This window comes from Fusarium redolens, assembly GCF_020744475.1.
Source record: "Fusarium redolens strain MPI-CAGE-AT-0023 chromosome Unknown BKA55scaffold_16, whole genome shotgun sequence".
NCBI lineage: Eukaryota > Fungi > Ascomycota > Sordariomycetes > Hypocreales > Nectriaceae > Fusarium > Fusarium redolens.
Window position 1 is genome coordinate 937103 of NW_025763679.1, and position 24813 is coordinate 961915.

A 24813-nucleotide genomic window follows, 5' to 3' on the forward strand; every position below is an offset into this window, starting at 1 on the left:
GCTATTTCTTTTTGAACTACTCCACGGAAATAGAAAGGCAGCAGATCACATGCTCACGGTTAGCATGGAGCTATTGAATCTGGGACGGACACCTCTTTAAGGAAATCATCTCACCCTCTCCGATCCCTCACCAGCCTCTGTATATAGCTTCTCACGATGATGAAGAAATCAGCCTGAGCAAATTGTTTTAGCCAGGTGCAGATAATCTCCAGCCTAAATTCTCCTTTCTTTCGTGTTGGTCAAGGCTACCTCTCAAACCAGTACCTCACAGTGTTCTGTCTACAGCCATTGAATTCACGGAAGTTCTTCACACGTTTATGAGTTTTATCCTCGAGGCAACTGTCTTCTCCGTCAAAACTATGGAACAGATTCGCAGTCCACAAGCCGCCTTTTTCCCACGATTGCGAGATTGGCAAGCTATGACAAACCAATACTTCAAGCAAGAAACTTACTTTATTCTTGCGAATACTTCGAACATCTTGCAGATAGGTCAGGAAGTCCTCTTTATCCTGTTGAGTTGCTGCTGGGATAACGCTAAGCTCGACTACGAGTCGTTCGACTAGACATTCCAAGACATTTTGAACATGACTCGCACATTAACACAGGGATCGGAGCCTATGTCACGTATTGATAGATGCGTCGATCTTTATCTGCTGCCCTGCTTAGTATTCGTTGCCCATAAATGCAGAGATTTCAAGATACGGAACGGTGCCATGGAGCTGTATGAGACGATGACCGATGGCACGGAGGATGAACAGCTAAGATTACTCTCTTTTCTAGTTAAACTTGAAGAATTTAGACGGACAGAAGACGGGCGCATTCCTGCAACTGCTAGATATATCTGGTCGAGTGCTGTTTGGATGAAACGCAGTCAACACTGAAGATAGTCATGTCAAAGGTTCTACGGGGTGCATTTGGGGAGGGTCCTGACCGAAATACCCTTCGAAGATCTACGGTAGTCGTTATTTATTGATAGCTCGAGAAAGCGGTCAAGATCTTGATTTCCTTTTCCTCAGACTTATTTGCCCTTCGCCTATTTCCTGCTATAATTCATGTTCGTAACTGGTTTCGTCACGAAATCAGCGTGGCACACCGACGAGGCTCTCTGGCTCCTTATAGGCTCGATTTGCGAAGAGGCAACCATACACACATAACATGACGTTTTCAGCCTCATATTGCCTTGCATATTGTCGAGCGGGGTAGTAATTACACATCAAACAGCCTGAAATTCAATGTCCTAGGTTTTTCTTCCTGGTTCTTGACTATCACTGTCTAAGTATTTGCTTTTATCTTGCTATTTACCTGGATAATCACACAGTTGTGGCTACAGACTCATCTTCCTTACTTCATATCATGTCGGATCCTGAAGGAATCACAGTCGAACAAGCCATCCTCGAGGATATCTCCGATGGCGATCCAGAATTACCGGACCAAATGTTCAAAGTTGCTCATCGCTACTTCATTCGATACAGAAGAGTCGGATTGATGCCCGATCTTGACAAGGCTATTAACATGGCAACCGAAGCTATTCATCTCACACCTGAGGATCACCCACAGCGAACACAACGCCTGATTAACCTGTCTATCTACTGGCATGATAAATACCCAAGAAGAGATCCACATAATGTTCAAGGGCTTCAAGATTCCATCAGCGCATCGCGAAATGCAATCGCTGCTCTTTCTGATACTTATCCACACCGAGGAACACTTCTCGATCAGCTATCCACAAAACTGGGCTTACTCTTCATGCAGACACGAGAGCTCAGCGTCATCGAGGAAAACATTGCGATCCAACGGGAAGCCGTCGCCGTGACACCAACCAGCAATCCGAAGCATGTCGTCTTTCTAGCCAACCTGGCTGCTCCACTCACAGCACGACACCAAGCTCTTGGAAGAAAGGAAGACCTTGATGAAGCCATTCAAATCTGTCGCGATGTCGTCGCACGAACGGATGAAGACTCGCCGCAACTTCTCGAGAGACTCGGCAACCTGTCGCTAGGACTAAGTGAGAGATATGAAATACATGGAGACCAAACCGATCTCGAGGAAGCGATCGACATTGTGAAGCAAGCTATTAATGTAACGGAAGAAAATAGCTTGGAGCGCATGGCTCAGCTCAGCAATTATGCGAAATTCTTGAGTGATCAGTACCTCAGGACAGGAAATATGGCCGATCTTGAAGAGTCTATTGGCGCATTTCAGCAGGTTTGTGATCGTGTACAGAATGAGGATGTGTATATCGACAGACACAGATGTCTCAGCAACTTTGGCATCCAACTTAGTCGGAGATACAGAAGAATTGGAACCGTGGCTGATTTAAAGAAAGCGATACAAGTCAGCCGAAAGGCTTGCGAACTGAGCCCTGACGATGATACCAAATCAAAGCACCTTTCCAACTTAGCAATCATCTTAAAGCACGAATACTTCAGAATAGATGACCCTGTCAATCTTGAGGAAGCTATCAGTGTGCAGAGAAAAGCTGTGCGGGCCGCCCATAGGAACCACCCCGATATTTTTACCACGCTTCATAACCTTGCGGCTCTTCTCACTACGAAGTACAAAAATACGCAAAAGTTGGAAGACCTTGCGGAGGCGTTGAGGCTTGGGCAACAGGCTGTCGACTTGACACCGGGCGGTCACGCGAACAGAGCTGCTTGTCTAAACACCCTGGCAGTGCAATTGAGTGACATGTCCAAGAGAACGGGATTGTCAAGCGACTTGCATGAATCTATTCGTTATGGGAGAGAAGCACTGGATGCCACAGAAGAAGGCCACCCTGAACGTAGTAACAGGCTGGCCAACCAAGGTGGTCGATATGGTGATCTGTTCTGGAAGACGAAAGGACAAGAGCACCTCAAAGCTGCCATTACACACCTTGAGTCTGCTTTATTTAGCTCCAGCGCTTACGATGTCCCTCGTATTCGCGCAGGAAAGGAACTCATTCAGTATTATGCGGCAGTACCTGACTGGGATAAGGCTTATGAAGCTGTCAAGACAGCGATGAAGCTTGTTCCTAATCTCATTGCACAGACCTCGAACAATGCTGATAAGCAAGATTCCCTGGTCCAAGTCTATGGTTTATCATCTGATGCTGCAGCTGTTGCGCTCTTGGCGAATAAAGGAGCACTTGCTGCCTTGAGGTTTCTTGAACAAGGCCGAGGAATGATGGCATCCTCAGTTGAAGAGTCACGGATCGAAACCTACCATCTTCGGACTGAACACCCTGAGCTTGCTGAACGTTTCACCCAGCTCCGGGTTCAAATCAATTCCTTGAGAGCTGTAGCAGAGTCGGGTGATCTGATCCACGGGGCTACGTCCTCAGCCCGGCATTCCAAAATGGGCCATGAACTCGAGGAGCTTGACAAGCTACTTGACGACATCCGTCAAAAGCCTGGATTCGAAGACTTCCTCACTGCGCCAAGCGAGTCTAACATCAAGAGTGCTGCCCTTAACGGACCAATTATCATCATCAACGTAAGCGAATTCCGTCGTGACGCAATTCTCGTGGAGCGGGATCAGATTCGAAGCATTCCTTTGCCAAGGCTTACGATCAAGGATATAAGGTTCAATACCCAACAACCCCACACTTCAAGTCCGAAGATACTAGAATGGCTATGGGATACTATTGCTGAACCTGTTCTTAATGCGCTGAGAATCGGTGAGGCTTCTGCTGGAGAACGCTTGCCACGGATTTGGTGGATTCCAACTGGTGTATTGAGCATATACCCCCTCCATGCAGCTGGCCGACACTACAAAGGATCGGCGGAGACCGTGATGGATAGAGCAATTTCATCATATAGCTCATCTATAAGAGCGGTCATCCGGAGTCGGGGTCGTGCAGGTTTGGGCCCCATTCCATCAGATACCGAGCGGGCTGTGCTCGTGTCTATGAAGCGAACGCCGGGATATAGCACACTCCCTTCAGCAGGCAAAGAAGTCAGCCTGTTGCATCACATCTGTACGTCCAAAGGATTTGATGTTGTCGAGCCGAAGTCTCTCAAGGACGATGTTGTTTCGCAGCTCCCCAAATGCAAGGTCTTCCACTTCGCTGGTCACGGCAGCACCAACGGGCGTGATCCCTCTCAAAGCAGCCTTCTACTAGAAGATTGGCAGAAGGATCCTCTCACAGTGTCAACCCTGCTGGACATCAACATTCAGCAATACTCGCCATTCCTCGCCTACCTCTCGGCATGCGGTACGGGACAGATTGCACACGAGAAGTTCCTCGATGAGGGTATTCATCTTATTAGTGCCTTTCAGCTTGCTGGATTTCGTCACGTCATCGGTACTCTTTGGGAGGTTGGCGACGATATTAGTGTTCATATGGCAAGGGTTACCTACGAAGGTATTCAGCGAGGTGATTCGGCAGATGAGTCGGTTTGTCAGGGCTTACATAGGGCGACATTGGAGATGCGAGATCAATGGTTCAGAGAACAGAGTCAGACTCGGGGACGGAAAAGGAAGGCAAAGTGCATTCTGCAAGATGAAGGAGTAGGAATGACGGGTTCCCGTGATATTGAAGCCTTGGATGATGAGGACGAGGTTGCTAAATTGCCACAATGGGCTCCTTATGTTCACTTCGGAGTATAGAACGGGTAGCTTACTGTCACTCAATAGAATGGTGGTCTGGGTCAGCTTTCCCCAAGATATGCACGAACCTATTGTACGTTTATCGTATTCATCAACTAGTAAGTACTCACGCCATCTACAGTATCATCGTGTTAATCGATTTGTACAAGAAACTGTATATCATATCGAAACAGTAACAGGAAAAGATAGATAAAACTAGTATAAGTACAGCTTGAACAGAAGGAGACTGTTTTTCATGACAATGTCTAATGCCTAAGCATTTACTTCCTGTTTACTCCAAAGAATGGAGAATTTAGGATGTAGCAGCAAGACCCTGAGGTTTGACATAGAAGAAGTGACTTCCATCCTCGCGGTGCACCTGAGTGAGAAGGGACATGATCCTTCCAGGGACGCCAGCAGACGGGTGAGTGATCATGTAGTAGTTGTTATTGGCCTTTCTGGCAAGTTCACTGATAAACTGGAAGGGGAATCGCTCGTTTCCAGGCTGTCTTGGCTTGATGGACCAAGTGCAGGTAGGTCGTGCGAAAGGCTCAAGCGCCAAACCGTGTCGTCCGCCGGGGCACACAATACCGCGCTGTCCGACCTGGCTGATAGCGACGGGGTAGCCTCTGAGGGGATCGAAAGTTTCAACGTTTACAGGGGGCCAGGGGTCCATTCTCCACTCAACTGGATCGCGAGTGTTAACACTGATACGGGTTTGGGTAGCACCGACATCCTCAGCTGCGGCATAGGTATCTTGATTGGTCTCCCAGAAGAACGGGTGGGGTCTGGAGGGATCGAGCAAAATCGTCTCAGCGAGTCTGATGGTTTGGTTTCCAATGAAGTGGACGAAGCTTCCTGGTCGAGCAGTTGGCGTATATGTCGGTCGATGGCACGCTGTCCTTCGTCGAATTTGACACCCCCTGTTCGATATGCGAGTTGAAGAAGATCAATACCCTTAGAAACGGTGATCCAATAGTCAAATACCTTCATGTATGTTAGCTGTAGTCCATCGACTTCGATTATTCATACTTACAACTGTTTTTGTTCTACTATAGTAGGCCACCACGTCGGGAGACTCGTTCCAGGCTTGCTGCGAAAGCTGTCGCATGAAGGCCCTCTCACCATTGGCGTTCAAGAAGTTATGAATCTGAGTGAGCCATCCGGGGATGTTGTTGGCGCATGCCTGGAGTCGGTCATCCAGCCGCCGCTGCAGCCGACTCATTTGTCGTTCATGCTCTGCCTCCGTGAGGTTTCGATCAGCTACGTCACAAGCGGTATCTATGATATCCGCGACAGTCTTGTAGTGAGCCTGAATCTGTGCCCTTGGCTGATTCAAGGTATTCAGACGTATCTGAATAATACCGTTGGAGAGTGTGTCGGTGAGATCATCCAGCGTTGACTGGATTAGCTGCATCTCTCACACGACTCCATAGATATCGGCTCTAGTTACTTCGGCATTAGGATCTGAAGTGATATGGTCGAGGAATCGACCAGCTGCCCAGCTACCGGTTTCAGATATGGCCCAGGAGATTCCGCTTGAGACAATAGCTTTGCCTGCGGAAAAGAGGAGCATGCCTGCCGTGAAGGTCACAGCCATCTTGCTTAGAAATATCCAGATATATTGGGAGTGAAGAATGTGTTTGGTGGGTATTGATAAGTGTTCGTGACTTGTTGGCTGAGAAATAATATTCTGGAGTGATATATTTGATCTTTATACTTGTTTCTTACGTTTTCAATCAAGGTCATTATCTAGGTATTCCTCGATGTCTTTGATTTCTGTGGTCTTTGAAGGTTCATCTTATGACTTAACTTCTTCCGGCACCTAGGCAACCAAGGAACTAATCGAGAAAGACTGCCCATGTCTCGATACAATATCACAAGCGCGACATATCTCTAGTTCCGTCTCACCTATTGGCGCGACAACAGATTGGTATGCTACATTTAATCTCATTCATCTACGGAAAGTTCCAAAATCTCAACTCAAAAAGTAAGCCACAACCGTAAGAGGGTAAATAAGTGTAATTAAAGTGAGACCAACGATCCGGTCGTGCCGCCCACAACATTCCGTCGACTAGTACAAAACCAGCCACGAGAATATGCCGATAAACTTCGTTGCGCCAAATAATATCAAGGAAGTGGTGACGGTATGCAAGCAATTAAAGTGTGGCTATGTAGAGTGTGAAATCCACGTGGAGTCTTGGCATTGAGAAAGACCCGAGGCAATGGTTACCTCGTGGTGGCCGCAACGGCTGCTGCCGATCAGCAAGGACCAGGCACATGGGTCAAGATCGACATACAACCACCGAAGTGGTTCAACTTGATTAACCCATCAACTAGCTCCTCTTTCCTTTGCCTTCCTGGAAGCACTTCAATCATGAGAAATGTAATACTCCCAAAGGAGATGAGTGATTTGACAGCCAGCCGTTCCTAAATGGTTTCACCAAGATGGCCATCCAAAATACAATCGATATATGCTTGCATAATGATGTAATATATCTCTTCTATGCTGCTTTCGCTACGCTTCGACGAAGCCAGCGTTGAGCTTCGGCCATGCCGTGAACTCTTTTCCCAGCTAATCATCGTCTTCCTTGAAGTTCCCGTATGTCTCAGGCCAATTACACAAGAGACTAGCCACCCGCGACTAGCAGACTAACATTTTAGACTACCCAATGCAGGCCCAGCATGCCTGTCACTGCTAGTATCAAGATCTAGATGCGATCTCATTCTGTAGGAGAAATGCTTAATAGTTCACTATATCCATATAGTATAGACCCAAGGAATGCTGCCAAGAAATATTAGTTGTACTTGACCGTTTTTCGCTTCTATAATGCATTTTCTTGGCGAGGAGATTGCCGCTTTATGAACTTTTGTATCTCATCGCTGGTAACGTTACGGATAATTTTGCAGCTAGTTGAAAAGCCACCGAATTGTTAGGCCGTTCGCTGGGCGCAGCTAATAAGTATGCCTCGGCCGAAGAGAGAAAGTTAGGCAACTCCATTGCTATGCAAACTATGTTAAATCTCGGTAATATTCTTCATTGCTGCAAGGCACGGATTTGGATTCCAAAGACATTAAAGAATCGCTGATGATTTTCAACACTGGTTACCAGTTCGAAGAAGGACTGCCTGGAATGAAAGGTCGAAGTTGGCCGAGTCTTTTATCTTGTTTTGGTATTGAACGGAGATATCTTAGACTTAAGCTTTTGCGTAGCGTAGTGACTATAGCTCTCCAGATTAATTCTGGTAGAACTGTGGGGGGCTGGCTCAGTTGGTAGCCTACATTGCCAGATTATTGCGAGCAAGTCCAATGGTCAATATCGGCTATTCAAGAATCGTGACGGTGTTGAGGCTTGGGCTTGAAGAGACATGCCAATGTCCGTTTATGCACCTTCATCGCCCTGATTCCCCCACTCTTGGCTGCTCCGTTTCCAAGTTCCGTGTTTTATACTGCTCTACAACGATGTCCAATCTAACGAGAAATTGATGTTACTATGCATAATAGAACTGTTCCTCATGACAGGCTCAAGAATTAGTAATCGATACTTAACCCTTATGACAACTCTCCCAGATAGGTCCCTTTAAGCTCATGCGTCAAAGAATCCCACTAAAAGCAAGCTTTAGACAGGCTATAAGAATAGGGCCTTAACTGAAATGTAATTTGCTCTCGGATGAACTAGAGACATTTGTTGCCAATATGGTAGGACGACAGATGAAAAACTTAGAAACATGTTGATAATTATGAGCAGTGAGTAACAAGTCCGTTTCTGAGATAGAAAGTTGAACGTTGGAACCTTCTCCATGTTTGCCGGAGCATTAGGGGAACAAATACGGTCGTAAAGCAGTACAAGAATCGCCACTTTGTATATCAGGCATTTAACTTGAAGATTAAGACAAACTCTTATCTGCGAGTCCCAAGATATGCTCTGAGATCTTCGGGAAAGGCGAGAGTAAGTGAACAGGCGTAGAGATAAGAAAGCATGGTCCTATCTCTGATAAGATAAGAACTTCCCAAAAGGGCAATATCCTGAGATAACGCCATCAGTTCGACATACCCTAGAACCGAGTTTATAATAGCTCGGCTTTTTGCAATTCTATCCTTGGAGGACTAATAAGAGTTAGAAATATCCTTAATACCAACTTTCACTCTATCTATTGCTCTTGGATTAGTGGTAGCAGCATAGTCTGAGGCAGAAAAGCGGGGAATGAAGCGGCGGATCATCAATCATGTCAACACAGCTTCATCTCCATATTTTTTCAAAATGTTCAGCGATAACTCCAAGTGGATGGGACTTGACGCCGAGTCACTGTTAGTTTCTGTTATTTAAGTCATCCAGGGCGAGTGCATTGGCGCCAGCGTCCAGGAAGGTCCAGATCTCGCCTCTTTGAAGTCTTTGGATCTGCTTCGACCTCTGGATTCTTCTTTTCCAACTCTTTAATCAAGTGGTCGATCTGTTTGGTCATTTCCTCATCTATTGCAAGGATAATCTTTCCATCGACTTCAATAATATTGCCTCTATATATTAGTACCAATGCTATGTCCTGGTATTTGGCAGCTATTTTATGAAGTTGATCCCAGTTTGTGACCTATATAGCATCTTTAGGAATCTTAACTATATACTTAATACTTATAAAACTACTAGTAAATAGAACTGTAAGGAAGGAGGATCCTGTCTACTTGTTAGACCTTGACTCTGGTTTTATTACGGTGAAGAGGCATGACTGTACCAGTCCTTATATTGATATAAAGTAAAGAGACTTTTCGGTGGTTATTTAATATAATAACACTAAGTAGATCGGCTATATTGGTATATCTGGCATCAAGTAGAATACCTGCCACCCCTTGCAGCTTTTATACCAGTAATTCCGAATAAGTCACATGCTAGAAACTGCGTGAATATCATGGCTGTTAGTCGACAATAACCAGGGTTTACTAGAATCAACAACCAACACGCATAAATCCTTCCCAAGGAAAGCTCCGTTGGAACAAAGTCTACCGCTATTTTAATCGGTTATAGTCTTACCAGGAAGACTCTATAACAATCATATAGACCATTTTACCGGGCAAAGGCCTGTCTCTTAGTCTAACTTTTACTTTAATCTTATTCTATACTACCCCACGACAATAAATAGCTTACTGGCCGTTTATCAAGAGATGGCTCGAAAAGTTAAAATATTTGTGAGCTTGCATCTAGCTATTAGCTAGATACAAAGCAATTCTCCGAAAGTCCCATTACGCTCGGCTCTCGGCAAGTTTGAATCAGATCACATCCCAAATGGGAAGACAACAACCAACATGCATATACACTTTACCTACAGAATCGAACGTATTGACCAACTTGGCGTGCCAGGTTCCGACCTGATCCGCTCGATCCGCGTTTCACAAAGGTGCTTTGCATATCTTGCCATATCTTGCTTGATGCGTCGCTTGCATCTTTGTACTGATCGATTATTGCACCGGCTTCTTACAGTAATACTAGCGCTACCATATTAACTCAAAAAATTCACTACGACCTACAGGTCCTCTACAATTCGTTTGAATCATAAGCCTTCGACCCGTAGATTGTAGGGACTGTTTCAAGTTAATATGGCATTTGCTTATGATACGGACTGATGGAGAGGCACAGCAATTCTAGAACTTGCTGGTTCAGCCAATTAGAAGGATTGGGGGTTTCAAGCAGTAACTATAACTGAAATCCCGCTTGTTTAAAGATAAGCCCACTCCCATGTTGGGCCTCACTGTCGGTCTTTATCTCTTACACTTCACCGCCAGTCAACATTTACGACAAACATTTCCCTCATCATGTCTAAATCTGGTTCTAAACATCAAGAGCCTGCTGATCCTGAAGCAGCTTGCCGCGGCATTGCATACAAAGGCCTTTCGCCAGAACAACAAGAAATGAGCGATATTCTATATAACATGGAGCGCCATGACCTAGGCCTGTTAGGCATTGCAGACCTGGGCCGTGACGGGGTTTTCCGCTTTCTTGATGCTGATCGCAATATTCACTATGCAATTGCTTTAAGGCCAGCATTGATCAAAGCTCTATTAGACCGCTCGCCTTATGATCACGAGGAAGAGAAATTCTGGCGCGGAATTGATGGAACAAAAGTTCCTAAAGAGCAATGGTATAATCCATCCCTGGGTATCCTTCCCCCACCACTATCTGAGGAACATCGGCAAGAGGGCCGACAGATTAATGAGATAAATAAAGAGAAGTTTGACAAGATTCGTGCGGATTCGAAGAATTACAAGGAACGCCTTGTCTTTATAGAGTCAGATAATAAGCTTGAATAGATATACTGGAGTCTCGCCAGTTGAGAGACTCGTATTTCTACCTTGACTTAACCAGAATTTGTCCCAGAACCGGGGCACCACCATGACCTATGATTAGGGTTAAATCTGCGTCACACCCTGGCTTGATTTTTCTTTCTTCTCAAAGTCGCCGAACTGCTTGACCTGTCTCTTTCATTTCAGTCAAAGCCAATTCTGAATCGAACTGTTTACGTTAGTGAGGAAGGTTAAATTTCTGGCTCACCACAGAGAAGAGAGGGAAATAGACAGTTATGAGTTGCATTCGTGCTATACTCACTGATGAGCTATACACTTGATTGGGGATACAGAAAGATGACCGCTATAACAGGCCTAAGAACACGCAAAGTGACGTGCAGAACATCTGGAAGGGATTTATATGGCTTACGAGCTACCTCTAATGCAACTTTTAGGGCCTCAGCTCCTCTGGCGATCAAGAGCCATCAATACCTCCAGGCTTGAGAAGGATAGAACTATAGAAGTCAAGCTATTCAAGTTATTCTCTAGCCGGTGGCTATTGTGTGGGTAGTTGGTATGCTGCCTGAAGTGTGTTTTTGAGAGTGTTATTTTGAGTTGATAGACCTGACAGCTGATGCTTGCATCGCGCGCCTTACCTCGTTCTCATGGGCTAGCGATACTTAATTGACGCGATTAAATAGACCAGACTCTCATACATACAAACCCTCATCAATGATTGACCACAAGTCCAAGTAACTACCACGCTTCTCATCGATATCGCCTGGTATTGACAACGTCGAGGCGGCCCGCATATCATGATCACTTGCCGAAATGGCTTTGTATCAGTATCTCACAGAATCTCAAAAGGCAGCATAAAAATCACAATAAAGAGTCGAAGAATATCGCGCGAGAGGGCTTGGTGGTCGAATAGAGAAGAAAGGAGCTTTAAGCCAGAAGAGAAAGGTACTGTTACTGCAAATAGAGGAATTTGTAACTGCAACGAGCACAACTGTTCTGGACTGGTCATGTGTAGCACTACGGACTTCTCCACCAAGGCCAGACTCCCAATGCAGTTAAACATGATATCTCGGACCGACAAATCTTGGGAAACCACAGAAATCAATGAATGACATCCTTGACTGAACCAAAAGCCCGTCGGACCGACCAACACGACCCCGTTAGTTTCGCCCCCCAGCCCCAGATTCTCTTCTCCTTAACCCCAGCTTTTGCTTAGCCTGCATCACCATCTCCATCCCCAGACCCGTCAAACGCCCCTCAAAAGCATACCTCGGGACATGCGACACGAGATTCTGCCTTCCCCGGACCGACGAACGAGCCAGATCTGGAGTTTATGGGATGACGATTTGCGCCTAAAGACCTCATGAGCTGACCTCGACCCACCGGTCGCGGATTTGGAGCCAAACCCCGAAAACTGAGTGAGATTTTCCGTTGGACACTGCCACTCGGAGAATTGTACCATCCCCTAGCTTAACTGCTCGTCAAAGAGGCACCGTTAGTGTCTCGAACTTTAACCACAAACATGAGCCAAGGCGGTGAGAACGCGTCCCTGGACACCGTGTCACCATCCAACACCATCAAAATGGCCTCCAAACCGTCAACAAGGATCAGTCATATTCCCACTGATGAACCGAAAAGCCAAGCCCACAATGCAGAAGCCAGCGCCGCCACGGCGCTAGAGCACGAGCTTACCTTTCGCGATGCCGTGCGTCTCTACCCCAAAGCCATTGGCTTCTCCCTGCTGTTCTCCATGGCGATTATCATGGAAGGCTACGACATGGCTCTCATTGGTTCATTTTACGGCTACGAATCGTACGTTATTCCCTGCTGCTACGGCGTGTAAAAGAGCTAATTTGCTTTTTAGGTTCCGCAATAAGTATGGCAATCAACCAGATCCCGATGGTGGCATGGTTATCTCTGCGGATTGGCAGACGTACATCCAAGTCGGCGGCATGTGCGGGCAGATCTTCGGGTTGTATCTCAATGGCTGGGTCTCTGATGCTATTGGATACAAGAAGACTATGATACTGGCGCAGATCATCATGGTCGCTTTCACGTTTATCGTGTTCTTTGCGAAGAATATCCAGATGATCCTCGCAGGCCAGATTCTGATGGGCATTCCATGGGGTGTCTTTCAGACATTGACGTTGGCATATGCATCTGATATCGCCCCCGTGGTTCTTAGGCCTTATCTCACGGCTTATGTGAATCTGTGCTGGGTTATCGGGCAGTTGATATCAGCAGGAGTCCTTCGTGGACTTCTAAATCTGGACAATGAGTGGTCATATCGCGTTCCATTTGCATTGCAATGGATGTGGCCGCCATTTATTATTCTCGGTACGATCTTTGCGCCAGAATCGCCATGGTGGTTGGTTCGCATGGGTCGTCACGAAGACGCAAAGAAGGCTATTCTGGGTCTCGTCACGCCTCAGCCTGATCTCAAATTTGATGCTGATGCGCAAGTCTCAATGATTCACGAGACTAATGAGCTTGAAAAGGCTACGTCTGCGGGTACTAACTATTGGCACTGCTTTATGAGAGCTGATCTGAGACGAACCGAGATTGCATCCATCACATACGTTGCGCAAGCCATGTGCGGCAGCGTTCTCATGGGCTATTCAGTCCAATTTTACGAGCGCGCAGGGCTCTCATCAAACAGCGCGTTTACTCTTAACATTGTACAGTATTCTGTTGGCGCGATTGGCGTCATTCTGTCGTGGTTCCTCATGGCAAGGTATGGACGTCGCGCGTTGTATATCGCAGGCACAACCTCGCTTTTCATAATCCTTCTAGTCGTCGGTGGCCTTGGATTTGCACCTCAAAGCCAGTCAGGTCCTTCTTGGGCAATCGGCAGTCTTCTCATCTTTTATACCTTTATCTACGATCTAGCAGTCGGACCAGTCTGCTACACCATTGTTGCAGAAATTCCATCAACACGATTGAAAGCGAAAACAATCGTATTGGCGCGCAACTTTAATAATATGGCTGGCCTGGTAAATAATACGCTGATGCCGAGAATGCTTGGTGTACATGCATGGAACTGGGGTGCAAAAACAGGTCTTTTCTGGGCGGCGTTTTGTTTTCTTATCATGGTATGGGCATATTTTCGTCTTCCGGAACCAAAAGGCAGGACTTATGGAGAGTTGGATGTTTTGTTTGAGCATAGAGTCAGCGCACGTAAATTTGCCAAAGCGCGGGTGGATCAATTCGGAGATAGCACTGGTGCTGTCGAGGTTGATGCGCATTCTAGATAACGGTTGTACTGGGTAAACTATGGATAATGTAAGATTATGGGATGGGAACCGGATTTTAGATTGGCGTCAACATGTAATCAATTTGCATATCTTGCTCACAATAGCTTCATTTGCGGCCGAATCACAGCTGCAGGTGAAATGATCAGCCAAGCCATCATCACCCTGCATTCGCATCTACAGTGAAGCAGCTGACAATTTGTGACTCTGTAAGGGGAAATAATCGGGTACTTCCCAAACAAGTAGTAGATAGCAATGGAATTTAACCATGAGGCGCGGGGAACGCTCAAACTTCGGATCTGATCTCGGACCGTCATGATTGCAATGGATATCCTAGCGTTAACCTTAGATAGACACGCCTTTTCTCTTGGCTCATTAACGATCTACGAAGTTCCCCACTCAAAATCCCTTCCCATCACCTGATTAGCTACAGTTCGACTCTTGTCGGTCCGACGACATCGGCAAACTGAGGCGGATCTGGGGTCTAGAGAGGTCGGCTGAATTACCTACTTATTAGGCAAAACCCGGGCTCAACCATCCATTGTCGCTTCATTTTTCTTCGTTTTTATATCTTTTGACATTCCTTCAACGATTAATGACTGCGGTTGAGAAGTATAAAGTGACGACGGAGGCGAAAACATACTTCGGCACTCCCAGAAGAAACACAATGACGGTCAAGAACTCTACACCCCGCCCTCGATGGCATCCTTCGCCGACATACCACCTCAAAGCACCTCGAGGTTGGATCAATGATCCGTGCGCACCCGGATATGACGCCTCAACAGGCACATACCACTTATCTTATCAATGTCAGTACACCCAATCACCCGTCTCGACCATCTCCCATATTGACTTTGCCACCAGGGAACCCCAAATCCTGCGATTGGGGTGACATCACTTGGGGTCATTACACAAGCGGAGATGGTCTCACATGGAAGCAAAACACACAAAATCCAGTCCTAGAACCCTCTGAACCTTACGATGATAAGGGCATCTTCACTGGCTGTCTTCACCCTACAGGTCTCCAGGGCGAGGAGGGCCAACTCACAGTTATCTACTCCTCCATTACAAATCTTCCCATCCACTGGACTTTACCGTATACCCGAAACTGCGCTGGACTGTCAGTTGCAACATCAACAGATGGCGGTAAGACTTGGCAGAAGAGTGAACAGAACCCGATCCTGGAGGGCGAACCTGAAGGTCTCACCGTTACAGGGTTCAGAGACCCTTACCTTGCAGAATGGCCTGCTTTGGATGAGATGCGAGGCGAAGCGAGTTTGTATGGCTTCGTATCAGGAGGTGTTGTCGACGGCGGACCTACGGTGTTTCTCTACGCTATCTCACCGACCGACTTGACTCAGTGGACATACCTCGGCCCTTTGATCGATTTACCCACAGGATTCAGCCCCTCTGGACGATGGGGCGGCGATTTCGGTGTTAATTGGGAGTGCGTCAACTTCATGACTCTTCACAATGAGTCCGAGGAGCGGCCTTTCTTACTTATGGGAACAGAAGGTGGAGTTAAGCCTGGTGCCAAGGAGGGTAGCGATCAGTGGTCACTGTGGATGGCTGGGTCTCTTGAGCAGACGGAACAAGGCCCCAGGATGAAACCTGAATACAGTGGAATTCTTGACCACGGATGTTTATATGCGCCCAACTCCTATGAGCATCCTATTACGAAGAACAGGATTGTCTGGGGATGGTTGAAGGAGGACGAGCTTACCCTGGCCCGACGCGAATCCAAAGGCTGGACCGGGTACTTTTCCATTCCTCGGGAGCTATTCTTATACACGGTCGAAAACGTTACAAGGACCCTAGCATCATCATTGGCGGAGGTTGGCTGCATCAAGGCTACCGAAAATGGAAGAGGATCGAAGACGGTCCAGACATTGGGAATTCGACCTCTTCCAGATCTGCAAGGACTTCGAAGGGGCAAGCCTGGTCACTGGAACAACATCGACAGCAACACCAGTCTCGGGAAGCTTGTTGACACGCATACGGGAAGCTGGGAGCTAGAAGCCACAGTCAAGGTATCATCAAACGATCAAGGGCTTGGATTCTGGATTCGACACAACGAAGACTTTTCTCAAGGAACAGCCATTCACTTCTCTCCTCAAAGCGAGAAGATCACCGTCGATAGAAGCAAATCCAACCACGAAGCTGATATCGAAAAGGACGCAATTTCTGGACCTTTTACTCTCTTCTACTCAGACAGGAACGGCTCAGAGGAGTTGGAAAAACTTCACTTGAGAATTTTCTGCGACGGCGATGTTCTCGAGGTCTTTGCCAATGATCGATTCGCTTTATCGACTATGGTTTATGCGGATACTAGAGACTGCACAGGTTTGAGCTGGTTTATTGAAGGACAAGGAGCAAGCGAGACTGCTTTTGAATCGGTGAAGCTATGGGAGAACATGAAGGAAGTTGTTGAGGTTGATGAGCCTGTTGTTTACGAACGAAGTCAGTTGTGATGAACAGCTACTGACATATCGGCGCATGGAGTCATCATTATCGGGTTTATGATAGTCGAAAAGCTATAAAATGAACTTCTTTCCATTATGAATATCTTACCTGTCTTTGTCACTGCCTATGCCAACCCTCTGGAGCTTGGTGTTTGCCGAACGGCGAATGATCACTACCCTGCGCTCAACCATCTTTCCACCAGTCAATTGTATCAAAGTACTGTTATTTCTAACGAGACTATCACACTAAGGATGGACAACTACGTTTGGGGGCGGTCAGCAGTGGTTAGATTTGAGGTGGAGAGGTTGAAGTTACTACCGTAATGGGTAATACACCCCGCAATATTGCAACCTCACGATTGGCAAAACTTCCGTATTTGTCCATCGTCAAAGTCTGCTTACTTTACCCCTCTATAAAAACAGGCTTATTACGCAGAAACTCGCCTGATTCTTAAGAAGAGAGAATTATTATTCAGATTTCACCCTTAAACCTAACACTTTAACTTGTGCCATACCTTTGCCTAGATATCTGCTCCACTGAACAATTATCGCATCACCATGAGAGTCGTTGCAGTAGCTGGAGGAACTGGAAGCGTTGGCAGCACCATCGTCGACGGTCTTGTGGAATATGGGAAGCATAAAGTGTATGCTCTGTCCAGAAAGGTAAGCAAGTCTTTTGCGTTCAATCTACTCTTTGGTCTTGAGGTTGACATGGTCATAGGAACGATCCCCACAAGGCGCTGTGAACTACCTCAAAGTGGATTATAATGATCCTGACGCTATAACGAAAGCCCTAGAGGACGCAGGAGTCAATATTCTCATCTGCGCTATTAGTGTCGTATCGCCGGAGGCAAACCAGGCACAGAAGAATCTGATCCAGGCTGCTGAACGGTCTTCAACAACCGAGCGCTTTGTCATCAGTAGTTTCGACATGCTCCATGTTAAAGAGTAAGCATCCTTTAAAATCTTTGAACCCGACTGACCGGTAGTGTAGGGACATTGAACTTTCGCCACTGACCCGATACACCTTTGAAGCCATCGATGAGCTTGAAAAAACTAACCTTACATACACCCGCATCGCCAACGGCTGGTTCCTCGATTACTACGGCATGCCGCACTGGAAGTGTAATCTGGAACCTTGGATCAACATAATCAACATGAAAAGCAAGTGGGCTGTCATTCCGGCTGACGGAAACATCCAGGCCAGCTTTCTTACCTCTCAGGATATGTCCAGATTTGTTGCGCGTTTGATGGATCTTGAGAAATGGGACAAGATCAGTGCCATTCGGGCCAACACCTTGTCATTCAACGAATTGGTGGCGGCCGCGGAGAAGGCCAGAGGTAGGGACCTTGTCCATCAAGATCAACCATTGTTTACTAATTACTACCAGGGACCAAATTTGATGTCGCTGTTGATAGCCTGGAGAAGTTGAAGTCTGGCAAGATTTCATTCTTTCCTGATTATCCATCGATTGGTCACGGTGAAGGCGATGAAGCATTCTTCGCCATGATTCATTACCAAGCTGGCATTGGCAGGTATCTCGTGCCTCGAAATCTTCCACCGTTGGACGACAAGTTCCCCGACTTGAGAGTTACAACAGCCTTGGAGGTCATGGAAAGTGCCTGGAAAGGGAAATAATGATGCTCAAGTACAGGGCCATCTGCATTTTGGCAGTTCTTGATAGTCGATGAAAAATGTATTAAAAAGAAGAGGCGAAGGCCACAGGAAAAAGTCTTTTGAGATCACAGGCGTACGAGAAAGTCGCGTGTAGGGGATGGAAGCCTCTGCCAGTCTACTTTGCTATACGCGGATGTCTTTCCAACAAGAATAGAGAAGCAATCAAACCAGCAGCAGACATGGCCGTCATGAAGATACTTTGCAAATTATAGCCCTCGGCAAATGCTTTCCTCACAGCTAGCTGCTGGGACCGTTCCAGATCATTTATCGCAGATACGGAGTCCAGGATAGCTGCTGCTTGCTCTGAAGAGACAAGATCATGCAATTTCGGTGTCAGATGATTGTTGAGAAGAGTGGCGCTGCGGATCTGTCGGTAATTCGTGTTTGGTAGAGATATGACGGGTCGAACTTACCAAATCGCAAGTGAGACTGTGCCACCGAGAACACGGATCTGTGTCAGTGCACCCATCATCACAGCTTATTCCTGTTAGTACACCTGACTGTTATCGACAAGAAGTCACCTACGCAGATTTGCTTCAGAAACCACCACTCTAGCAAAGGTCAGGACGGTAGCCAGACACATACCGAACCCGACTCCCATCAGCACCTCATATCCATACTGAGCATCGTGCATACCGGTCGAAGCTGTGGGCAAAGAGCATGTTAAGCCGACGCCCAAGACCTGCAGCGCTGCAGCTATAATTATCAGGTATGCGGGCGGAACCTTGGCGTTTCCAGTTAGGTAGCCTGAGAGAACAGTTGCGGCAGGAGATGTGAGCATCATGGGTAGTAAGATAATGCCAGCGCGAGATGGAGACATCCCGTACACTGCTTGAGCTCTTTGCGGAATGTTGACGACCATTGAGACGAAAGGGAAACCGACGAAGCACGTAGTCCTATGCCACCAGTCAGTGCTTGTAGAGAAGTAGAAGGGTGTGTGACTTACAGCAGCATGGCGCTTGATATCCTGTCCTTGCAAATACTTGGCGGGAACACAGGCTCTTGCTTGCTTGGCGACTTTTCAATGTAGACTTCCCAGAACCAAAAGGCGATGAAGAGCACAACAGCTAGAACCAGGGTGGCTATGACAACCGCATTGCTCCATGAGTATCGGGTACCTCCCTCCTCAAGTGCAAACACAAGGAGAACTGAGGCTGCAAGGAGAAGGATTATTCCAAGCACATCGATACGAACCCAATTAGACCTTCGAACCTTTGACCGTAAGACTTTCAGGAGCGAGAGGTTGGACGACTCTTCGGAGGCTGGGAGAAAGAAGCAAACCATGACAAAGGCGATGGCTCCTCCAGGAAGACTATGATGTCGTGTCAGCATGTTGCGATCGAGCATAAAGCTGTGAATTGTACTTGAGAAGAAAGACCCAGCGCCAGGTCGAATGCTGGCTGATCACACCACCCAGGATAGGGCCTAGAACACTTGCGGTGATGAAGACTGTCGACATGACGCCCATGTACTTTGCGTATTTGCTGATTGGTACCAGGCTTGGGGCGATCGCGAGGATCATGGCATAGATGCCTGATGCGCCAATGTCTTGGAACGCTCGAAGTATGATGCTGAGAGTTTATCAGAGAGAATCAATGGCTGGACTTGAGTGCGTCTTACAGGTCAACGACATTGTTTGCCGCACCGCAGAGGCCGGAGAATACTGTGAAGATGAGTAGTGCTAGGAGAAGCATTGTCTTCTTCCCGAAGACATCGCTGAGTTTGGCGTAAATAGTCAAAAAGCCTGCCATAGTTAACATGACGTTTCAAACAGGAAGGAGACAATGTGCGCACCAGTATATGTCAACAAATAGGAGGTGACGATCCAATCCCGAAGGATGAAGCCATTGAGGGCGTTGGTGATGGAGACCAACGATGTACTAACAATGGTTGTCTCAAGCGTTGATAAGAAGAGACTAATCCATAGACTTGGCACGATAAGCTTGAAAACCGTTGAAATATCAATTTTCGCGACTGACTCACGCTGCGCTCAAAGAATGAAGCTTCCATCCTGTAAGATATTTCTTGTCGTCGTTATTCTCCATTGGGTCTACTTCAGGGGAGGCCACCGCATTGTGGAGAATTGGCGTCGATCCTTTGTTCTGCAGTGTTGTTTCAGTGGATTTAGAGGGCACAGGGGTCTCTGTATGCATTTCGTAGCCCAGCTCTTGACTGCGACTTGTACGACGCTGCATTGTCAAAAAGAGGCTGTAAATAGTTCCATAACATAGAAGAAGAAGTCAGGGAGAGAATGCAAATCATCATCTTTGACGGCGCGAAGAATAACCAGGCCATTTTAATTAGCTGAACGTGTTGGTAACGCGAAAGACGCGCAAGCGACCCTCCATGAATCCTTCGAGATATGGATGACGCTGAGGCCAGAGTGTCCAACACGATTATCATCGCTTAATCCCTGTAGTTTCACATACTGCACCAATTTTCACCCTCTGTGATATTATTAGAGTCAATAGTCTATTACTTTTGGTGCCTGCATATTCATCTCGCCTACGGTCGTTTTGAGCTACTCCCAGGCAAACCTGTCCATGGCAGAACAATCGGGATTCCGCGTTCGGATAAACATTAGCCGACTCAATTCAGTGGCGCAGCTCAGCTGAGGCCTTAGCAACAATCATGATCTGATAAATAGCACTCTGTAAAACAATAACTTGACTGTGAGATTGAGACTCAATAATTATGTCGCAAGCATCTGCAACCCAACAAGAGCTTTTCTTCAAGTCGTACAATGACAGCTCTCCGACGACAATCGTCTTGCTCCATGGCCTCTTCAGCTGCAACCTCGAATGGGAGCACGTTATTCCCCACCTTAGCGGTTACCATCTCGTCGTTCCCGATCTCCCAAAACACTCTCAATCGAGACATATAGGGCCATGGTCAATTGAACTCGCCGCAGACTCTGTCGCGCATCTCATCCGAAAACATGCCCACCGTGGACAAGCGCACGTTGCCGGCCTTTCGCTGGGCGGTTTCACCACCATGGAATTAATCCGCCGACATCCAGACCTCGTCAAATCCACATTCGTCACTGGCTCAACCCCGTTCCGACCGTGGCAAGTCTGGGCCGCAGAAAGACCTAGCCTCCTACACTACGGTCTCAAGCTCGTCCTCAACAGCGGTTTCTATTCTCTCAGCGTCTGGATGAAGGGTCTTAAGGATCATACTCAGCTCAAGAACGAAATCGCGGCCAATAACGACTGGAACTTGGTCAATGACGCTTACGCTGGACTTGCTAAGTGGCAGCACGAAGACGTGAAAGCAGTTGCCGAGAAGGATAAGCGGATATTGGCAGCCGCTGGAGACCAGGGCGATGATTTTGACGGTGCAAAAGAGATGGCTCTGACTTTTCGCAATCAAGGCCGCGAAGATGGAAAGAAGAGTACTGCCTGTCTCATCAAGGGAGCAATTCATGCATGGAATTTGCAGTTTCCGGAATTGTTTTCTGAAGGTATCAAAGCTTGGGTTGAAGAGAAGCCTCTTCCTGAAGGCTTTGTGAACTTGCTTGACGGTTCCAGTGATGAAGGCGCTTGAGTTGCTCAGGATCGGATAACAGATACTTATTATTCATTATGGAAATCTCAACTCCAGATTATCCGTATTACTGCCAAATATTGCTCCAGAAAAGCAAAACCTACCATGTGGTACTATTGAAGAAGCCAAAGATGGGAAGAACTGGGGTCTGGGTATCCATACTATCCATGGTGGGAAGATTACCAGACATAGACCAGTCCCCAGTCATCGGCGGGCTTTGAAACATATCCGTTGAGAGATTCCCATTTGTTCCGTCCTGCATCTGGTCTATGCTCCCTTGATTAACACCATTCATAGGTTGAAAAGGCACATCTCTCGGACTCATCCATGACAGTCCAGCCTGTGACACCGCAATTCGAAGCTTTTGAACGCAATCTGGAATTTCCAAAGGTGTTCCGAGTTGCTGAAGAGCCATTTGTCGAGGTTCCCAAGCCTTCAACAACAGCCTCGCGAGTTGAAAATGTTTATGCTGAGACAGATTCCAAAGCTCTTCATGATTGCGGTAAAACCGATCAAAAAGGCTCCATGTCCGCTCTGTAAAATCTCCAACTGGTGAGCGATGAACAAGCTGACCCGCAAGAAAGATGAGTGAGTCGAAGTGAAAGTGCGACTTTGATGAATACGCAAAAGGTCCATTCGATATCAGATCATGAAGCGCGTGTTCATTCTCATTGTGCGCAAGCCAGATTCGGAAAAAGTTGTCGTGAGAATTCTTAACTTCAGTCCCCCATTCTGGTGTTTCTTCCATTGGTGTCGCCATAGTTCTGACTTCTCTCAGGATATGAGGTCGAAAGGCCAGGGCGAAGACGTGAAGTGGTCCTCCTGATGGATCACAGTACTGCTTCTCAACCTCACTCATCTTTTTGTCGAATTCATCAGCAAGGTGTGTCAGCTTATCCAACGACTCGTGATAAAGATCATATTCGGGGGTTCCAGGCTCAACGTCTTGACCTCCCAGCAGAAGGTGTTCGAAATCGGTCATCTGATGGTCCTTCACGAAGTGAACGATCTCGTAGAGAACCAGAGCAAACGCCATTTCTGTGGTACCCTGCTTGTTTTGGATGACTGTAGACTCTGGTGAAAAGTCCGCGTCGTTGATGTTGTGAGGGAGCTTGGTGTCGCAACCCAGCGGTAACAGTGTTGGGTTCATTCCAGATGTTGCGGCGTACATACAGTCCAGTATGATGATTCGCCACCATACTCGACGACGCATCTCTGTGTCGAAAGGGGTCAAGCCGAGTGCTTCGCCATCGCGGTGGACGCCCATTTTGTGAGCTATGCGAATGACGACGCCGCTGAGCACCCATACGGCGTCATGGTTGCTGCGGCCTTGTAAGGCGATCTGTAAAATGATTAGCTTTGGAGTGCGTCCTGGTCAGCGTCTGTGGTCTTACCAAGTATAAAACAAGAGCTTGTAGAACGACCATATCATAATTCCTGAGAAAATTGACCTTGTTCAGCGCCATCTTCAAGCCTTGGGTGAATATCTGTAATGCTTCGTCCTTATGCAAGCCCAACATCGTCATTGCTTCTTCACCCGTCAAAGTGACGGCGGAAACAAGATATATAGCATATAAAAGTGCTCGGTTCTTGTGCGATATATCGGAATGGTTTGTCATTGCACCGATAACCAAATGCTCCGTAGTTGGAGTATGTATCATTTTGGTTATAGGATTGACTCTCTCGAGAAACACCTGCCATAAACGAAGGATCTGGAAAGGCAGCGGAGCTTGATCATTGATACTCAGAGACGAAATCTTGGCTAAAAGAAGATCATCGTCTTCATGAGGAGCGGGTGAATCGGAGGAATGGCAATTTTCCTCGTCTGACGTGTCTTCGTCAAGAATATGACGCATTTCTGAGATCTATGCACTGACTGTTAGTAAAGAGCCTTAGAAACCATATTATCGAAAGGGATGTCGGACATTCTCGTGTATCCTTCCCCAGATGTAACTGTCCAGGAATTTATACCCGCCATTCCGAACGACCAGCTTACCAGGACCAGTCGGCGTCTGAGCGCCGTGTCCATTAGATTGAGCCGGTGACGATCTGGCGGATATTTCCATCGGATCATGGCTCAGTCCACTCGTGTCAGAACTTTGCTTGGGTGAGTCTTGAGAGGTATATTGCTCAAGCAGAGCCTCAAGGTTCTTGATCCTTTCTTGCAACAGGGCATTTGGCGCTCTTCTCTTGCGAGGTGGAGCAGGCGTTGACGGCACGCAAGGGACATTGGCCTAGACGTGTAAGTTTCAATATCATCTCCTAAAGGTCAGGGTATACCTTTATGCAGTTGTTGCAAGGAAACACGCGATTGCATTTCACCTTGCGGTGCTGACAGTGATTGCACGCCAAGACCCGTGGCGTTTTTGGCGCTGGCGCGGAGGCATCGGAATGATAAGGCGAGTCTTGAAGCTGCTGAAAATCCGATGCACCATTCATGGCTGTTAAGTATCCTACGATGAGTCTGGGAAATATTGTTGAGCGATTGTTTGTGTATATACACGTTGGGGCGTCGTAAGAGTTGGAAATCTCGAGGTATCGGTATTTCCGTGACGTGATAAACTCGGTATCTCGGGCTCTTATACAACCCCGGTCACGGCATTATCGAGGTTTCATTCCACCAGCCAATTAGCTGCACCTCGGCAATTTCCACAGGGTTTCGACATTATCATGCAAACGGCTCATTCGGAATCACCTTTTAGTACGTCAATGCGATAATATCAGTTCTTGATGTTCTGCAGGGAAGTAAAGAGTAGACGGTCGGTCGGTTCACCTCACGTAATCCACTAATGCACTCTTCCGCCCTTATTCCCTTAGACTCGCCGACGATTACCAGATTGAGGCAACACTCCAAATGCTGTGCCGCCAAATGGTTTCGCGATTGTCAATTTTCAGGTTACGGACTTCTCACCGTCGTAGCCATGATGTCACGTATTTGCAGCTATAAGAAAGTCGGAGTTTCGCTCTCGAACATTCAAATTCTCTGGAGATAATATTTTTGTTTCAAGAAAAGTTCAAG

The 24813-nt window shown here is 47.0% G+C and overlaps 9 protein-coding genes across 9 annotated transcripts; 6 read left to right on the forward strand and 3 right to left on the reverse strand.

The window, feature by feature from the left end:
* Positions 1–1204: 1204 nt before the first annotated feature.
* On the forward strand, positions 1205–5033 carry BKA55DRAFT_679322 (CHAT domain-containing protein). The gene is made up of 2 exons (XM_046198165.1): positions 1205–4688; positions 4740–5033. Exon 1 carries the CDS (start codon positions 1354–1356, stop codon positions 4588–4590), a length of 3237 nt encoding a protein of 1078 aa, XP_046045198.1. The 5' UTR covers positions 1205–1353; the 3' UTR covers positions 4591–4688; positions 4740–5033.
* Positions 4883–6169, reverse strand: BKA55DRAFT_597554 (uncharacterized protein; the record flags this gene model as incomplete). Its single annotated transcript, XM_046196092.1, has 4 exons — positions 4883–5390; positions 5420–5556; positions 5606–5986; positions 6023–6169. 4 exons carry the CDS (start codon positions 6167–6169, stop codon positions 4883–4885), a joined length of 1173 nt encoding a protein of 390 aa, XP_046045199.1.
* A 4202-nt stretch (positions 6170–10371) lies between these two features.
* Positions 10372–10866, forward strand: BKA55DRAFT_543704 (uncharacterized protein; the record flags this gene model as incomplete). Its single annotated transcript, XM_046190623.1, has 1 exon — positions 10372–10866. The coding sequence occupies one exon, from the start codon at positions 10372–10374 to the stop codon at positions 10864–10866; it is 495 nt and encodes a 164-aa protein (XP_046045200.1).
* A 1150-nt stretch (positions 10867–12016) lies between these two features.
* On the forward strand, positions 12017–14283 carry BKA55DRAFT_651892 (general substrate transporter). Its single transcript, XM_046197325.1, has 2 exons — positions 12017–12669; positions 12722–14283. Exons 1-2 carry the CDS (start codon positions 12380–12382, stop codon positions 14109–14111), a joined length of 1680 nt encoding a protein of 559 aa, XP_046045201.1. The 5' UTR covers positions 12017–12379; the 3' UTR covers positions 14112–14283.
* Positions 14284–14775: 492 nt separating this feature from the next.
* Positions 14776–16579, forward strand: BKA55DRAFT_521427 (glycosyl hydrolase; the record flags this gene model as incomplete). Its single annotated transcript, XM_046188512.1, has 2 exons — positions 14776–14917; positions 14973–16579. The coding sequence occupies 2 exons, from the start codon at positions 14776–14778 to the stop codon at positions 16577–16579; spliced, it is 1749 nt and encodes a 582-aa protein (XP_046045202.1).
* Positions 16580–17128: 549 nt separating this feature from the next.
* On the forward strand, positions 17129–18209 carry BKA55DRAFT_694696 (uncharacterized protein; the record flags this gene model as incomplete). The annotated part of the gene is made up of 4 exons (XM_046200073.1): positions 17129–17233; positions 17292–17518; positions 17565–17911; positions 17962–18209. The coding sequence occupies 4 exons, from the start codon at positions 17129–17131 to the stop codon at positions 18207–18209; spliced, it is 927 nt and encodes a 308-aa protein (XP_046045203.1).
* A 448-nt stretch (positions 18210–18657) lies between these two features.
* BKA55DRAFT_597559 (major facilitator superfamily domain-containing protein) lies at positions 18658–20401 on the reverse strand (the record flags this gene model as incomplete). Its single annotated transcript, XM_046196093.1, has 7 exons — positions 18658–18725; positions 18774–19144; positions 19195–19560; positions 19613–19819; positions 19869–19992; positions 20043–20176; positions 20232–20401. The coding sequence occupies 7 exons, from the start codon at positions 20399–20401 to the stop codon at positions 18658–18660; spliced, it is 1440 nt and encodes a 479-aa protein (XP_046045204.1).
* A 475-nt stretch (positions 20402–20876) lies between these two features.
* BKA55DRAFT_134819 (Alpha/Beta hydrolase protein) lies at positions 20877–21844 on the forward strand. The gene has a single exon (XM_046184860.1). It carries the CDS (start codon positions 20943–20945, stop codon positions 21792–21794), a length of 852 nt encoding a protein of 283 aa, XP_046045205.1. The 5' UTR covers positions 20877–20942; the 3' UTR covers positions 21795–21844.
* A 50-nt stretch (positions 21845–21894) lies between these two features.
* BKA55DRAFT_597561 (fungal-specific transcription factor domain-containing protein) lies at positions 21895–24233 on the reverse strand (the record flags this gene model as incomplete). Its single annotated transcript, XM_046196094.1, has 4 exons — positions 21895–23136; positions 23189–23659; positions 23720–24028; positions 24075–24233. 4 exons carry the CDS (start codon positions 24231–24233, stop codon positions 21895–21897), a joined length of 2181 nt encoding a protein of 726 aa, XP_046045206.1.
* Positions 24234–24813: the final 580 nt, after the last annotated feature.